The sequence below is a fragment of the Lonchura striata genome, chromosome 4A, assembly GCF_050655825.1.
Source record: "Lonchura striata isolate lonStrDom1 chromosome 4A, ASM5065582v1, whole genome shotgun sequence".
Taxonomy (NCBI): Eukaryota; Metazoa; Chordata; class Aves; order Passeriformes; family Estrildidae; genus Lonchura; species Lonchura striata.
This window is the reverse complement of record NC_140742.1, coordinates 15,547,607-15,563,439: the sequence shown is the minus strand read 5'-3', so window position 1 is coordinate 15,563,439 and position 15,833 is coordinate 15,547,607. Positions and strand designations below refer to the sequence as shown.

The following is a 15,833-nucleotide window of genomic DNA, read 5'->3' as shown; positions in this document are numbered from 1 at the left end:
CACTGCCAGGGCAGCTGCCAGGCTCCCATGACTCAGGGAATGGGGCCAGGTTAAAAATACCCTCACCCAGACTCGGGGCAGAGCTGCTGGGCTGTTCTTAACCCCAGCTGAGTCCCTGAGGCTGTCACTGCCACAGGAGCAGGTGAGGGAGGGGATGGGGATGCAGGAACCCCACAAGGGGAGCAAAGGATGTCCTCAAGAGGAAGGGATCATCTCCCAGAGCTGGACGCCAGGACAAATCCAGCATTCCCAGCCCTGCCAGCAGCCACGCCCCACCAGGGGCTGATTCCTACCCCACTGCTACCCCAGGCTCCAAGGGGGCATTTCCCACCCCTAAACATCACAGCAATACCCTCTGGGATAACATACACTCTTTATTAGCAGCAACAGACATCAACAAAACACAAAGTCTCCAAAAACAGTCACAGACAACTCCCCAAAACGCTTAGAAAAGTATTTCTTGCAAAACGTGTGGCTACCTTTTACACCCTCAAGTGCAACAGAGAACATGACAACCTGCCCTGCAGCTTCCAACAGGGTTAGAATCTCACTGATTCCACCCAAACTCCTCTGCTTCCTTTAATGGTTCCACAAAGCCCCAGGCTGAGATGGCCCCTTGCTAACAGCCCCTGAATCCTGCAGAGATCCCTCCCACAATTTTCCAGGTTGCCTTTGAGAGGTCCCCAGCCTGCTCCAGAGGTGCTGGGGACTGGCTCAGGGAGGGCCCTGGACCTGGGATTTCCCCCTCAGATTAAAAGGGGGTGAAAATGTCCTGAGGTGACCAACAGTGAGGTCCAGCACCTGGGGTAGCATCCACTCCTCTCCAGGCTGGGGATGCCTGCTCTGCCTCCTGGCTCAGCTGAAGGAGTAACATCCCCTCCACAGCAAAGCCCAGGAGGCTGCACACCCAGCACAATCCTGGCCTTTCTCCTCCCTCCAAGGGTCACACGGAGCAGGATGCCCAGAGCCTCAGCCCCTGAGCCCCCTGGCAAACCCCTGACACAGCAGGGCACCAGGAAGCCCCAGGGAGGCAGGGCTGGCACTGGGGCACCTCCCAGCAGCCTCACGACTGTGAGTTTGCCCAGCAGGAGCAGCAGCTCTTTCCAGAGCCATGAGCCCATCCAGGCCTCTGGAGGAAGCCAGGAGGATGGAGGAAGGGAGCAGGTACATCCCTCTCCCCAAAGATGCACAACAGGAAGAGCAGGACAACATATAAAACCAAACCAGTCCAAACCAGTGTTAAAAAAAAATGTTTGCAGATCCTGGCAGCTTGAACACTTCACAGGCAAGCCCCGGAGAGGCTGGGATGGGATGGGATACTTGGCACTCCCAGCAGTATCCATCACCTGGAAAGGGCTACAGCAGGACTGACCCAGTTCTACTGCAAGGAGAAGAGAAGGCTCCAGTCAACAGCCTGAGTGTGTTTGTGGTCACAGAGAGGGAGTGATTTCTGAGAAAATCTCAAGAATCATCCGCTTCTCAGAAATCTCTGGAGTGTTCAAAAGCCCACCCATTATTCAGAGTTAAGGTAACCAGGAGTGTCAGGGTCTGGGTGGAAGAATTAGAAATATTTCCAGAGTGGGGATTAAATAGAGGGGACAGCAGGAGCCTCCAGGGTGGGAGAGCAGCCTCTTACCAGAGGCTGGAATAGCACCCTGAGCTCTCCTACTTCTCCAGCTCACTTGGATCCAGCCAAGGATAAATTTGGGCTTGTAGAGAGAAAACTTTGGCTGGAACAAGGGGGCTACCCCAAGAGGGGGCTGGAGGCATCTTACCAACAGTTGTCACATGAGTTCTCCCTTCTCTGGTACCAGACGAAGATACCTGGGGACAAAGCAGCAGCATCAGAAAATCCCAGAATCTCAGAACCATTTGGGTTGGAGGGACCTTCAAAGCCCATCTAGTTCCAACCCCTGCCATTGGCAGGAACACCTTCCACTAGCCCAGGCTGTCAGAGCCCCATCATCCACAGAGACCAGCATGACCTTCTTGGACTGGGGACACCCTGCTGGAAACAGCAGCTGTGACAAAACCCAACCCCTGCCCACGGGATGCCAGGGTGGGGAGCCAGGTCCTGGCAGGGATGTGCCATGTGGAACCCTCTCACCCATCTCTGGTGGCCACAGCACTTGCCATGGCACCCACCAGCCAGAAACAGGGCAAAGAGCCACCTCAGCACCCACCTGCGAGCGAGCCGATGACGACGCAGGTCAGCATCACAGGCAGCACCACACTGGTATAGTCTGCAAAGGGGAGAACAGAGCCTCTGCACCAGAGCAAATACAACCTGAATTTAACCCACCCACAGACTTCCAGGAGAGAGAATCCCTTTCTTCGGTGGTCCCCCCATTTTTCTCCTGGGCAGGGGAAGGAATGCACTCACGGTGAACCTTGAGCAGGAAGGAGGTCTCATTCTGGCTCACGGCGTTGCTCACCACGCAGGTGTAGTAGCCACTGTCGCTGATGGACGTCCGCAGGATGCAGAGCGTGGTGTTCTCCACAAACTTGATGCGCTCACTTTCCGTGAGCAGCACCCCATTTTTCATCCACCAGTAGGCATCTGCCTTCCCTTGCAGCACGTTGCAAACCAGTTTGGTGTTGCTTCCTGCCTTCACCCAGGAGTTGCCCACAATTTTTGGCTGGGACAGCGGCTCTGGGAGAGGCAGAGGCAGCGTCAGCAGTCAAACCCGTGGCGATCCCAGCTCCAAGCCACGGAGGAGAGCTGGCCGTGGCACCACTCACCCACAACGTGCAGATGGAACCAGGTGGTGGCCTCCTCCAGGGCCCTGAGGCGGTAGAGGCGGCTGTCCCCGCGCTGCAGCACCACCTGCAGCGACAGGTTGGACTCGTTGAACGTCACGCGTTTCTCGTAGAGCTGGGACACGTTTGGGGGGTGATGGAAACCATAGCTGAGGATGACACCGTCCTCCGAGCCCGCTCGGTACTCCCAGGCCACGGCCCTGCTGCCCCGCAGCGCCGGGGCCGTCAGCAGCACGGTGCAGCCCACGGCCGACACCAGGCTGCCCGCGGCCGGGCGCAGGTCGGCCGAGTAGCAGGGAGCGAGCGTGCGGGCTGGAAGAGAAAGCAGGAGTCACCCCAGAGCTGCAGGGATCCCACTTCATCCACCTGGGAGGTGCTGCAGGAGCCCTTCCTGCCTCGGCTGCGGAGGGAATTATTTATAGAATCATGAATCATGGAAGGGTTTGGGTTGGAAGGAACCCGAAGGATCGCTCAGTTCCATGGGCAGGGACACCTTCCACTATCCCAGGCTGCTCCAAGCCGTAATGTCTAACCTGGCTTGGGGTTAGAACACTGCCAGGGATGGGGCAGCCACAGCTCCTCTGGGAAACCTCTGCCAGGGCCTCACCTCCCACACAGCAAAGATCTTCCCCCAATATCCCATCTAACATCCCTCCGGCAGTGGGAAGGCATTTCCCCTTGTCCAGCCCCTCCATCCCTTGTCCCAGGCTCTCCTGGAGCTCCTTCAGGCCCTGGCAGGAGCTCTGCGCTCTCCCTGGATCCTTCTCTTCTCTGAACGCCCCCAGCTCGCCCAGCCCGGCCCAGAGGGGCTCCGTGTTCTCCTCCGGGCTCCCTGCAGCAGCTGCGGCTCGCTCCTGTGCCGTGCCGTGCCGGGCCAGCCCTGCAGCTGGGCTCTCACCTCAGGGCCCACCCGATGCCCCCTGCCCACAGCTCGGCGGGCCCTGCGGAGCTGCTCACCCCCCACACCCCAAACCCCTCAGCAGCGCCATGGAAATGCTCCCTCCTGCTCTGGGGGGCACGGACGGAGCTGCGGCACCCCCGGGCACAGCCCCCCGCCGGGAACCCGCGCTGAGAGCCGGGAAAAGCCGCAAGTCCCTGCCCGACCTTCCCCTGAAAGCTTTGCCCCGGGATTAAGGCGTGCCCGAGCCCCGGAGCCGCCGTCGCTCCGTGTGGGATCAGGCGCCAGGAGCGGCTCCCCAACGCCGGGAGCGGCTCCGTGAGGGCGCCCGGGAGGTGCCGCCCGCCTCCCCCGCGGCCCGGCTCGGACCTCGGGCACCCGGGCCGGGACCCCCCGGCCCCGGGGCTGACACTCGCCTGTGACCCCCGGGGCGGCCGCGGCGCTGCCGGGGGCGAGGAGGAGGGGGAGCAGGAGGGGGACGGGGAACATCTGCGGGGCCGCCGGGCGACAGCTCCGCCGCCAGCCTCGGGCAGCTCCTCTGGGCGGGACCGCGCGGGGCTGCCCGCCTCTCCTGCTGCCGCTGCCCTCCTCCCGTCCCCTCTGCTCCCCTCCCCTTCCCTCCTAACCCTCCCTTTCTTTATTGCCCTCCTCGCCTCCTCTCCTCCTCTCTTCCACTCCTCCTCCTCTTCTTCTATTTTCCTCTCCTCTCCTCTCCTCTCCTCTCCTCTCCTCTCCTCTCCTCTCCTCTCCTCTCCTCTCCCCTCCCCTCCCCTCCCCTCCCCTCTCCTCTCCTCTCCTCTCCTCTCCTCTCCTCTCCTCTCCTCTCCTCTCCTCTCCTCTCCTCTCCTCTCCTCTCCTCTCCTCTCCTCTCCTCTCCTCTCCTCTCCTCTCCTCTCCTCTCCTCTCCTCTCCTCTCCTCTCCTCTCCTCTCCTCTCCTCTCCTCTCCTCTCCTCTCCTCCCTCTCTCCCTTTTCTTTTCCTCCTCCTCTCTTCCTCCTTCCCCTCAACCCCTCTCCCCTTTCCAGGACTTCCAAACCCAGCACACACAGCCCCCCAAGGCACTCCCTCCCCCCGTCCGTCCTGTCCGTCCTCTACCTGTCACGGTGTAAAACCCCCAAATCCCAGCTCGGGGACACTGGGGGAATGGCCTCACCCTGTTCCCTCTGCTCAGGATCCAGCTCAGCCACAAAACCTGGGGGTTAGCCATTTCCTGGAGCAGCTCTTTCAGCTCCTGGCAGGGCTGTGGGAAGGACGGGAGATGGCTGAGATGCTGCTCTTGCAGGAGATTCACCTCGGAATGCTCCAGGCGGGATCGGAACAATGGTGTTTTCCTTCCCCAGGAGTCTGGGCAGTTTGGGAACTGTTGGGATCTTTGTGGCAGCAAAACAGAAATCCCATGGGGAGGCTCTCCAGGAGGAGAGGAGGACGAACAGGGACACAGGTGTGGCCAGGGTGGAGCCCACGCAGCCATCCCAATCCCACTAGAGGGAGCGAGGAGATCAGCTGTGCCAGGAGCCGCTGGGACCGGCGAGCCCAGCTCAGGGAAGGAGCTGCAGCAGAACTTCCCTCTCACCGTCTCTCATTGTCCTGTCATTGCCTGTCATTATCTGTCATTGCCTGTCATCCATCGCCGGAGCCGGGACGCTCCTGCCCGGGATGTGGATGTCTCGGGAGCTGCTGTCCTGCCTTGGGATGTTCCAGAGGCTCCTGCTCCTCATCCCTCCTGGGATTTATGGGGCTCCTCCACCCATCCTTTCCCTGCCAAACTCCCGCCAGCAGCGCAGGGAGCACCCCTGGGTCCCCACAGAGCCTTTGTGCTCCTCTTTTCCCTCTCTCCCTACACCTTGGCTCCCAACCTCCACCAGCCATAGGCCAGGAAGGGCTGTGAGGACCAGCTTGTGCCTGTCCAAGCCAATGTCCTGTCCCACCTGGGTGACCACCCATCCCTCCATCCTCCGTCTGGCACGTGTGAGGCTGGAGCAGCTCTGGAGCAGCTCCGATGCCACCGGGCAGGGAATGTGTCCACCTACTCTGTGCTAACAGGGACAAACAAACGCTGGCCCCAGCCCACGGGCAGGAGATAGCCAGGGAAGGGCTGGGGTGCTCTCAGGGTTGGAGGGAGGAGGTTGGATGCCTGACCCTCCCACTGGAAATATGGTGTGATGAGGAAGAGGCTTTTCCCAAAAAACACCTCAGCACAGGAACTGATAGATTCCAATCGAAAGATAATCTGAGGGCACATTCCAGGGAGGTTACGGCAGCTCCTGAGCCGCACGCGATGATTTCACGTCGCAGGGGTTGCTGTTTCCTCAGGGAGGACCGTGCGGGCAGCCCTGCTCCTCCGAGTCATCAGCTGCCGGAGCCAGCGCCGGGCTGGGCTGAAAGGAGCAGCGCGGGGAGCTGAGAGCCAGCCCTGGCACCTCCTGCACTGACCCAGCTCAGGGGGTCTGCCTGGGCCATCCCAGGAAACGTGGAAAACAATTAAAATTGCACGTTCCACCACCCTGCCTGAAGCAAAGTTAAGCAAATCCAAGGGACAGGCTGTGAAATCCCAGACACAGCTCCATGTCCGTGTCGGCATCTCCTGCCGAGTTTCCCCCATCCCAGCCTCACAGAGAGCACTGGGAAACCTTAGCAAGCCCCTCTCCTGCTCCCCTGCACTCGCTCTGCATCACGGGGCACTGAGGAAACAGATTTCCAGGCTCTGCCTGACCCAGCTCTCCCAGTACACAGACCAGGAAACATTAGAAGTGAAAAACAACTCCTCAGCCAGGACTGAGGCATGCTTTTCACCCTGGCTCTCACCCAATTTTCTCTGCACAGCTCCAGTTCTGGTCCTGCCCTGACTCACAGACAAACCTTCTCTCTCCAAGAGGGCAGCCCCAGGCTCTGGAGTTCTGATTGCTCCTGCTTTCCCTCTGCTCCTCAGCAGAGCTCAGCCATGCCCCTGTCCCATCCCAGGGAGCAGCACAGAGAGCTATGGTCCCAGGTTCCTTCAGCACCAACATTTATGCCCCAAATAGCAAATAATAGAATTGTGGAATGGTTTGGCTTGGAAGGGATCTGAAACCCATCCTATTCCACCCCCTGCCATGGACAGGGACACCTTCCACTAGACCAGGCTGGCAGCTGTTCCCCAGATGTGCCCTTTGCAGCTCTTCCCCCCTCACCTGGCTCGGCAGGTCCTGAGCCCTTTTCCTGAGAACAACCGGGAGAGTTGAGTTATCACAGGATTTTCTAGACATAATTAATCACCTCCCTGCCAGATCCCAGACTCCAAGGAAGACATCTGGCCTGGGGAAACATCTCATACCAGGATATTGATGGGGCTCTGGCACTGGGTAGACACTGAGCTGGCAGAGAGGCAGGGAAATCAGTCCTGGGCCTGGCAGATGCTTTGGATGGGAGATCCCCTGCTCTGAACCCCAGGGGCTCAGAGGAGCCCTGGCTTCATGGGGCTTCTGGGGACTCTGCAGGGTCGGTGGGGAGGGGATGGCCCATAGGGCAGCCACCTCCATGATGGTCTGGGGGCTGCTGAGCTGGCTGGAGTCTGGGCTGAAGCCACCCACCCTCCCCAGGGCCCAGGAGACAGGAGGGAGCGGCTCTGTGGGGAAACCAGTGCCTCTGTGCTTTCTCAGGTCTCACTTTCATTTCACAGGTAACAGCACCAGGAGCCACAGACTCACCTGAGTGCCACAGCAGCACCAGGGAACAGCAGCTTGTCCCACCTTTCTGCTTTCCAACCTGCTCCACACTTGGAGCACTCACATGGGAATGTGAGCCAGCAGCAGGACAGAGCCTGGGGCTCAGCAGGGATGGGCAGCCCTGTGCCCAGTCTAGGAGGGCAGGGGGGGCACAGCCCTCCCAACAAGGCCTCCAGGAGATGCTCAGCAGCTCTTTCCCCCTGTGCTGTAAACATGCACCTCTCTGAGCCTTTGCTGGTGGCCAGAGCTGACATGAGGTCCATCATCTAAACCCAGCTCAGGTCGTGTCCCTCCAGCCCTGAGACTCTCTCTTCTCAGCCCAGGGACACTGGGGTCACCCTAGCAGTTCCCACACTGTCCTGTGATGGTGGCGTGAAGCATATTCATAAACCATGGAATGGCTTGGGTGGGAAGGGACCTTAAATGTCACCCAGTGCCACCCCCTGCCATGGACCACCTTTCACTGTCCCAGGCTGCTCCAAGCCCCAGTATCCAACCTGGCCTTGGGCGCTTCCAGGGATCCAGGGGCAGCCACAGCTTCCCTGGGCACCCTGTGCCAGGGCCTGCCCACCCTGCCAGCAGAGAATATGTTCCCAAATATGTTCCAAACATCCCATCTAACCCTGCCCTCCGGCAGAGTGAAGCCATTCCCTGTGTCCTGTCGCTGTGTACCCCTGAAGCGACACTCTGGGGCTCCCTGGGGACACGCTCCGTCCCCGCGGCCCCGCTGCCCCCCGAGTAGCAACCCCGGGGCCACCATCGCACCCGGTGTCCCCCCGGTGGCCACGAGAGACGCCGCCCCTTGGGCCACAGGCCACCTCCCCAACCCCGCCCCCGGCCCGCCCCGCCCGTCCGTCCCGCCGCGCTCGGGCCCGGGGCAGCGGCACCGGGACCGCGGCACCGGGACCGGGCCGGGCCATGGCCCCGCACCCGCCCAGCGCCGGGCAGTACCTGCGCTCCGACAGCGGCGGCTCCGACACCCCGATGCTGGCCGAGGGTCCCGCTGCCGGGCCCGCTCCCGGTGACTGTCCCGGTCCCGGTGCCGGTCCGGGCGGCGGCCCCGGTGCGGCGCGGGGGCAGCGGCGGCGGCGCTGCGGACCGCTGTGGGGCAGCGTGGCCGTCATGGCTATCCTGGCGCTGCAGATCGCCTCCACCACCGGCCTCTTCGTCTACTTCACCATGGCCATCTCTAAGGTGAGCTTTGTCCCGGGACCGGCGGCGGGGCTGCGGCCCCGGGAGTCCCGGCGGCTGCGGGAGGGCTCTGCCCGCTCCCTCCCCTCGCACGGCAGCGACCGGTGCGGGCTGCGGGATGGTCACTGCCCCAGGGAGCCGCGGGTCCAGATGTGGATTGGGGGGTGGACACTGCCCCAGCTCCCCAGGGAGCCGCGGGTCCAGATGTGGATTGGGGGGTGGACACTGCCCCAGCCCCCCAGAGAGCCGCCGGTCCAGATGTGGATTGGGGGGTGGACACTGCCCCAGCCCCCCAGGGAGCCGCGGGTCCAGATGTGGATTGGGGGGTGGACACTGCCCCAGCCCCCCAGAGAGCCGCCGGTCCAGATGTGGATTGGGGGGTGGACACTGCCCCAGCTCCCCAGGGAGCCGCCAGTCCAGATGTGGATTGGGGGGTGGACACTGCCCCAGCTCCCCAGAGAGCCGCGGGTCCAGATGTGGATTGGGGGGTGGACACTGCCCCAGCTCCCCAGGGAGCCGCCGTTCCAGATGTGGGGTGGGGGTGGGAATTGCCCGAGCTCCGCCCGGAGCTGCAGATCCAGCTGTGCAGGCGTGGGCGGAGAGGTGGACACTGTCGCCGATCCAGATGTGGAGACACGGCGCCTTTGTCCTGGGCCCCGCCTGGAGCTGATGTTTGAACTGGGAGAGGGGGGCTCTGCCCTGGGATCCCACCGGAGTCTCCAGCCCCAGATGGGGGTGCAGGGGGACTTCCCTGGGCTCCAGGCCCCACTGAACCCTGGTTCTGGCTTCATCTCTCCCTCCTCCATTCCCATCTCCTTCACACTCCAGGACCCCCAAATCCTCCTCACCCCCTTTGTGAGACGCTGGGAACCCCATTCCAGCAGCTCTTTGCTTATTCCAGTGCAGCCCCACCAACTGTGCTGGGATCCCGCCATTCCCACCTCCCACGGGGTCAGGCGGGCAAAACCACTCCCAAACTTAGACGTGATGGCTCCGATCCTTTCAACAGCCTCGCCAGCCCCTCCCCTCCTCTGCTGATTCCGATCCACAACAACCCCTCAGCAGCGGGAGGGAAACGCCGGTCAGGAGATTTCAGGAGATCCATGGGTAGAGGGAAATTCGGGACTGGCAGCAGCTCCATGCAAGCCACCCTCATCCCTGAGGGTGCGCCAAAAAAAAAAAAGAAAAAGAAAAAAAAAGGAAAAGAAAAAAAGGGTCCTGTAGTGCCAGACATTCCATAAAACACACCAGAGACGGGGAAGAAGGAAAAGCCCTGCCACGGAATAAACAGCCTGTCTGGATCCAGCGGAGGATCCTCCGGAGTGGGCTCCAGCCCTCCTTCGGGCTTTGTCTCCATCCCTGGGTCACATGAGGTCCCGCTGTGAGGGATTTACATGAAAGGCGGGGAGAGGAGGGGAATGGAGGGACAGCCGCGGGGAAGAGGCGGAGGGAGGAGGAAACCACTGTAGTGGATCAATTTGGACTCATTTCAGCGGCCGGTGACTGCATGTGTGCTGGGAGTAGGGAGTCAGTCTCCTGCAGCCCCTTTAGGCCCTGGAAGGGGCTCTGAGCTCTCCCTGGAGCCTTCTCCAGGTGAACACCCCCGGCTCTCCCGGCCTGGCTCCGGGGCAGAGCGGCTCCCTCCCTCGGAACCTCTCCGTGCCTTTCTCTGGAGCCTGTCCAGCCGCTTCCCGTGCCGGGCTGGCCCCGGTTCCGCGGGCGGGCGCACGCCGCAGGCGGCCCGGCGGAGCTGCGCGGGCGGCGCTGCCCGGACACGCACCCGCCGCGGGCATCCCAAGGGAACAGCCCCATCCCGGGGGATGGATCCCCTGCCTGGGCAGCGCCCGGCACTCCCACCTGGCGGGCAGGTGTGTGCAGGATCAGCCTGCGAGCCCTCCCGCGGGGAATGGCCAGGGACAGGGCCGGCCGGGGGACCAGGAGGGCAGAGATGAACCCAGTCCTTTCAATATGACCTCACAGGATCGTAGTGGTCCTATGGATCCTGCGGATCCTGGCAGGCCTGTGGATCTAGAGGCTGAACTGATCCCAGTATCCTGGTTGTTCTCTGAGTGCCCGGGTGCTGGAGGAGCCGGGCTGAAGGCAGCTGCCCCTGCTCACACCCCAGCAGGATCCCCTGGGGCTGCTCCCTCACTCTGTCCCAGTTTGCCATCACTCTCTGTTCCCATCCCAGCTGAAATCCCAGGCTCCGGGCAGCGCAGAGGAGCTGCGGTGTCTGCAGGCGCTCAACCAGCAGCTCGAGGGTTCCAGCCTGGAGAAGCTGAGCAGCAGCCAAGGCTGCCTCAAGCTGGCCAGCACCATCAAAGACTATGTGGACTCGGTGAGCCTGGGACCAGGGGAGGATGGGAGAGATCTTGGTTGTCCCCATGCCTCAGTTTCTCTATCTGCCTCACCACAGCAGCGGGAGGGGGGAATAGCCAGGATGGTTCAAGGTGGGACTCAAGCCCTTCACAGCGAGGAGGTGGTGAGGCCCAGAGACAGCATGACAGGGAAGGTGATGGAGGCTTGGAGTAGGAGCTCAGGCATGGGGAGCCCCCGTGTCACCTTTAACCAGGGAACTTTCTCTTCTCTGTGGCACAGGTGACTGAGAACATCATCCGCAGGAGTGTGGTGAAGGGTGAGTCCCTCCTGGGCCCGAGCCTGATCCATGGGAACTGTGATCCATGAGAGCTGTGACCCATGGGAGCTGGGATCCACAGGAGCTGAGATCCATGGGAGCTGTGATCCAGGGAGCTGGGATCCAGAGAGCTGTGATCCCCAGGAGCTGGGATCCAGGGAGCTGGGATCAACAGGAGCTGGGATCCAGGGAGCTGGGATCCAGGGAGGCCAGCAGGGGATGGCTGGGGCAGTCACTCCTGGGGCAAACTCCGGTGCTGTAAGCTGGGGCAGGAGAGGGGAGAGCCAGGATTGTCACTTGCCGTGACAGGCACACGTTCTGGGAACGGGCTGGGGGACAGCCACGTCCGTTTGTCCAGAGGCTGGGGAAGCAGGGCCGTGGCACACATAGATGTGGTTGATGATTGACGAGACATTTCCATCCCTCAATAATCTTTTGCTCTGGTGGGTCAGTGGGGCATTCCCTGCCCTGGCATGGGGCCGGGTGTGCCCACACTGTTCTAACAGCATCTGTTCCTTTCCTGCAGAGGCCTGGCGGAGCTACTTCAACACCTCAGAGGGGCAACGTCCTCCCAGAATAACTGGGAAACCCTCAGCACATCTCACCCTCCGCCCACAGAGCCTGGCTCAGGATGGTGAGTTGGGGAACCCCTCTGGGCACTGCTGGGTCTCCAAGATGGGAACATGGGAGAGATCAAAGGGCAGGGGACCAGGATGGGGGCAGCTGATGGGGAGAGGTGTCTCCTGTTCAGTCCAAGACCACCAAGCTCCACCCTCTGAGCTGGAACCTACAGCTTCCTGAAGGGAGGTTGCAGACAGGTGAGGGTCAGTCTCTTCCACCGGGCAGCAGCTGGCAGAACAAGAGGACACAGTCTCAAGCTATGTCAGGGAAGGTTTAGGAAAAAATTTTTCACTGAAAGAATAATAAAATACTGGAATTGTCTTGCTAGGGAGATGGTGGAATCACCATCTCTGGATATGTTTAATAAAAAGACTGGACTTGGCACTTGGTGCTATAGTCTGGTTGTGGTGTTAGGGCATAGGTTGGACTTGCTGATCTTAGAGGTCTCTTCCAACCTCATGATTCTGTGATTCTGTGATGACTGGGAAGCAGTCAGAGCCACCCCCTCCCCTCTGTGTGACGCTGTCAGGTCTGTCAGGTCGCTCCCCTCAGTGACTGTCCCTTCCCTCAGGACGCTCCCAGCGCTCCGGGAACCTGTCCCAGTCGTGCCGCCACGCCATCACGCACTGGGGGCACAGCAGCCTCCTCTCGCACGTGCAGAACATGACGTACCGCGCCGGGCGGCTGCGCGTGGAGCAGCCGGGCAAGTACTACGTGTACTCGCAGATCTACTTCCGCTACCGCGGCGCGGGCCGCGACTCGGGCCCTCAGCTCGTGCAGTGCATCCAGTGGCAGCCGGCCCACAGCCCGCCCGTGCTGCTGCTCAAGGGCGTGGGCACCAAGTGCTGGGCGCCCGAGGCTGACTACGGGCTCCACGCGCTCTACCAGGGCGGACTCTTCGAGCTCAAGGCCGGGGATGAGCTCTTCGTCTCTGTCTCCTCCTTGGCCATCGACTCCAACGATGCAGCAGCCAGTTACTTCGGGGCCTTCCGGCTCGACCTGTGACAGCCCCTCCGCTCCCACCCGGCCCTGGGACAGCGGCAACACCCCGGGGTGGCGCAGGGCTCTCATGGCTGCGCTGTCCTTCGTGGTGAGGGATGAGCCAAGAAGGGCGCAGGGCAGCTGCTCCCCGGGGGAGGCAGCTGTGAACCAGGAAGGGTCTCGGAGGGCCCACAGGGGACATGCACAAGGAGGGACATCCTAGCCCTGGTGGCACAGCACCTCACAACGGCTCCCCGCAGCAGGAAAGGCACCAGGGCCACATCTGCCACTGCAAGACAAAGTGTCCCCGTGGCAGGGTGACACCCGTGAGTCTGACCCCACCTTGGGCAGGGCTGTGGGTGCCAGGACCGGGGGCTGGAAGCATCCTGGGGCACACCTTGTGGGGATGGGTGCAGTGTCCGCCGCTGGAAGGGAATGAAGGAGTTTCAGTTTGGGAGATGAAAGCCTGGGGCAACAGCACCAGTGGTTGCAAGGAGGGCAAAGGGCAGGACCGTGACACCACAGCAGCCACCAGTCCTGGCACCACACCCGGCACGTGGCACTGGGGCACGTGGTGACCGAGCCAGGCTGCACAGGACCAGGAGCTCAGCGTGGCTGCTGACCCAGCACCCCTTCCCATGTGGATTTTGTCCCTCCCAGCCCTCATGGACAGCACAGTCCCCACTTCCTCACACCTCCAGCCCTGGCAACCCCTGCAGGATTCCAGCTCTGGATGGGCTCCATGGTCACAGCAAGACCTTGGAGGGACCAAACCAGCCCTTGGGTGATGTGATGGAGCCACTCCAGAGGCCAAAGGTGGGTTCAGGCAGGGCAGAGCAGGGCCCAGCTGGCTCAGCCCCCTTTTCCAACTCCCCCTGTACTCTCTGTATCCTACTAAGCCTGGGGGGATTCACACAGTGGCAGCATGGGCTGCCACGGGCATGGGGCTCCCAGGGAGGATGGAATAAAGCCTTGTACTCCAGTACAGGTCTGGCCCCTTTGCACCCAGGGTGGGCCTGGAGCCAGGTGGAGCAGGGCTGGGGCACTGCCAGAGCTCCAGACAGAGCACAGCAAAGTCTCCTGCTCATCCTGCACCCACAGCACCTCTGGGGGCTCAGCACCTGCCAGCCCCCACTGCAGTCCCAAGGGGATGTGTTCCTGCTTCTCAACACAGAGCCTTCATTCCAGCTGGGCTCAGCTCCTGCAGAGACCCCATGAGATCTGAGCCCACCCCATCTCCTCCCCTGCACCCATCAGCTCCCAGGGGTTCCCAGCTCCTCTCTCTGAGTTTGGGATTGCTGAGCCCAGCCCAGGACACAGCCAGGGTCACCGATGGGCTGTTCCTGGGCAGCTCCTGCCATCCCTCCTGCAGCTTCCCAGGCCTGACTCCAGCCCTCCACATCCAGCCAGGGCTGGGGGCTGAGCCAGGCAGTTCCCACATCCCCCCCAGCCCAGCTGCTGGGCATTCCCACTCTCCAGCCCCCATCCCCTGCAGGCTCCCAATCCAGGGGGGTTGGTACAATCCCCACAGGGCACGGTGCCACCCTGGCACCTGCACACAAGCACCTGGACCGGCCCCAGTGCAAGGGAAGATTCCCCAGCTCATCCAGAATCTCATCCAAAGCCAGAGGGCACCAAGAGCAGCCTCCTGCAGCCTCCAAAGGGGTGACAGGGCTGATCCCCCCATGGCAGGGCTGCAGGGCCCCATTTTCCCAGTCCCCTTGGAGGGATGGAGGGAGCTGAGCTGACCCTTGGCTCTGCAGCACTTGGTCCTGGAGCACGCTGGGCTCTTGGCCAAAGCAAAAAAAACACTCCAAACCCCTCCATTCTAAACCCATCCCTTTTCCTCCACCTCTCATCCCCACTCCTGCTGTCCCAACCACCTCGGTGACCCACAACAGGGCTCTTGAGGTCCTCAGGTCTCAAACACCCCCAGGAGCTCGGAGCTGATCCCACCTCTGGCAGCAGCCATGGGAGAGCAGGGCTGAAGCAGGGACCTGGGTTTACAAGAAACGCAGCAGGTGGTTCCCAGATTTCCTTTGAAAGGGAGTTTAACGTGGACACAGCCCAAGGGAGCCGGCAGGGGCTGTGTTTGCCATGGAGGAAGCAGGGAAAGCAGCGAGTGGGGAGAGCCGGGCTCGGCGCCAGCGGGCAGTGGCCCACCCTGCTTTCCTGGAAAGGAGAAGGCTCATGGGTGGGTGGATGGGAGAACTCCAGCAGCATCAGGGTAAAGAGCAGCCTCACCCTGTCTGGAGAGAGCCCAGCTGGAATTCCTGACTGTCAGGAACTGGCACAGGTTACCCCGAGAGCCTCAGCAGCCCCTCTGCCTCCTCCATCGTTCTCCCTGTCCCGGTGCTTCCAGAAGAAGGGCTGGACACCCCCAGCCTGGCCAGGGCTGGGCTCCCACCTGGACACATGGATTGGCCACCAGCAGGAGAACCCAGCAGCATGAAAACCCAGCCTCCACAAAAACTGCCTGAGGCACCTGTGCCAACAGTACCTGTCCCAGGACGTGCTCCAGGAAAGAAAGAACAAAGTATGGAAAGACTTGGATGAGGACACACCACTTCTCTTTGACTAAGGAAACAAAATCTGCTGTGCAAATGGAGCAAAGTATTGAAGATTTCTCATAGAGCTTTTCTATTATTGTTAAAACTGTTTATTAGAAATAACAACTCACTATTTTAACTTGTGCATTGCTGACAAGTTCACTGTAACCTCTGCTAGAAAGCAAAGTCAATGGTCCCTAAACCAACCCTGCAGCCCCTCACACAGCCCCCTCTGCCAGCACCTCCCTCAGGCTGGGGAGAGCCACAAGAATAAACAAGTCCATTATCCCTTTGTGACCCTGTCCCCCAAAACTGAGGGCTCCAGCTCCCCAGGCAGCACATCCCTACAGTGTCCCTGCAGTGACCACTCCGGAGCCTCCTGGCTCTTCCCTAACACCTCAAGCTGAAGGAGGACAGGGTAAGAAGGGATAGTGGGGAGAAATTCCCTGCGAGAGAGGTGAGGCCCTGGCACAGGGTGCCCAGAGCAGCTGGGG

At 61.4% G+C, this 15,833-nt stretch overlaps 2 protein-coding genes across 2 annotated transcripts; one reads left to right on the top strand and one right to left on the bottom strand.

Moving 5' to 3' along the window:
- Positions 1 to 356: 356 nt before the first annotated feature.
- Positions 357 to 4,330, bottom strand: LOC146763295 (HEPACAM family member 2-like). The gene is made up of 6 exons (XM_085570821.1): positions 4,075 to 4,330; positions 2,743 to 3,072; positions 2,384 to 2,653; positions 2,184 to 2,243; positions 1,776 to 1,824; positions 357 to 1,381 (listed from the first exon to the last, which is right to left on the bottom strand). The coding sequence occupies exons 1-6, from the start codon at positions 4,145 to 4,147 to the stop codon at positions 1,357 to 1,359; spliced, it is 807 nt and encodes a 268-aa protein (XP_085426947.1). The 5' UTR covers positions 4,148 to 4,330; the 3' UTR covers positions 357 to 1,356.
- A 3,893-nt stretch (positions 4,331 to 8,223) lies between these two features.
- On the top strand, positions 8,224 to 15,486 carry LOC110477975 (tumor necrosis factor ligand superfamily member 10). Its single transcript, XM_021544247.3, has 5 exons — positions 8,224 to 8,556; positions 10,745 to 10,891; positions 11,152 to 11,188; positions 11,715 to 11,822; positions 12,381 to 15,486. Exons 1-5 carry the CDS (start codon positions 8,281 to 8,283, stop codon positions 12,812 to 12,814), a joined length of 1,002 nt encoding a protein of 333 aa, XP_021399922.2. The 5' UTR covers positions 8,224 to 8,280; the 3' UTR covers positions 12,815 to 15,486.
- Positions 15,487 to 15,833: the final 347 nt, after the last annotated feature.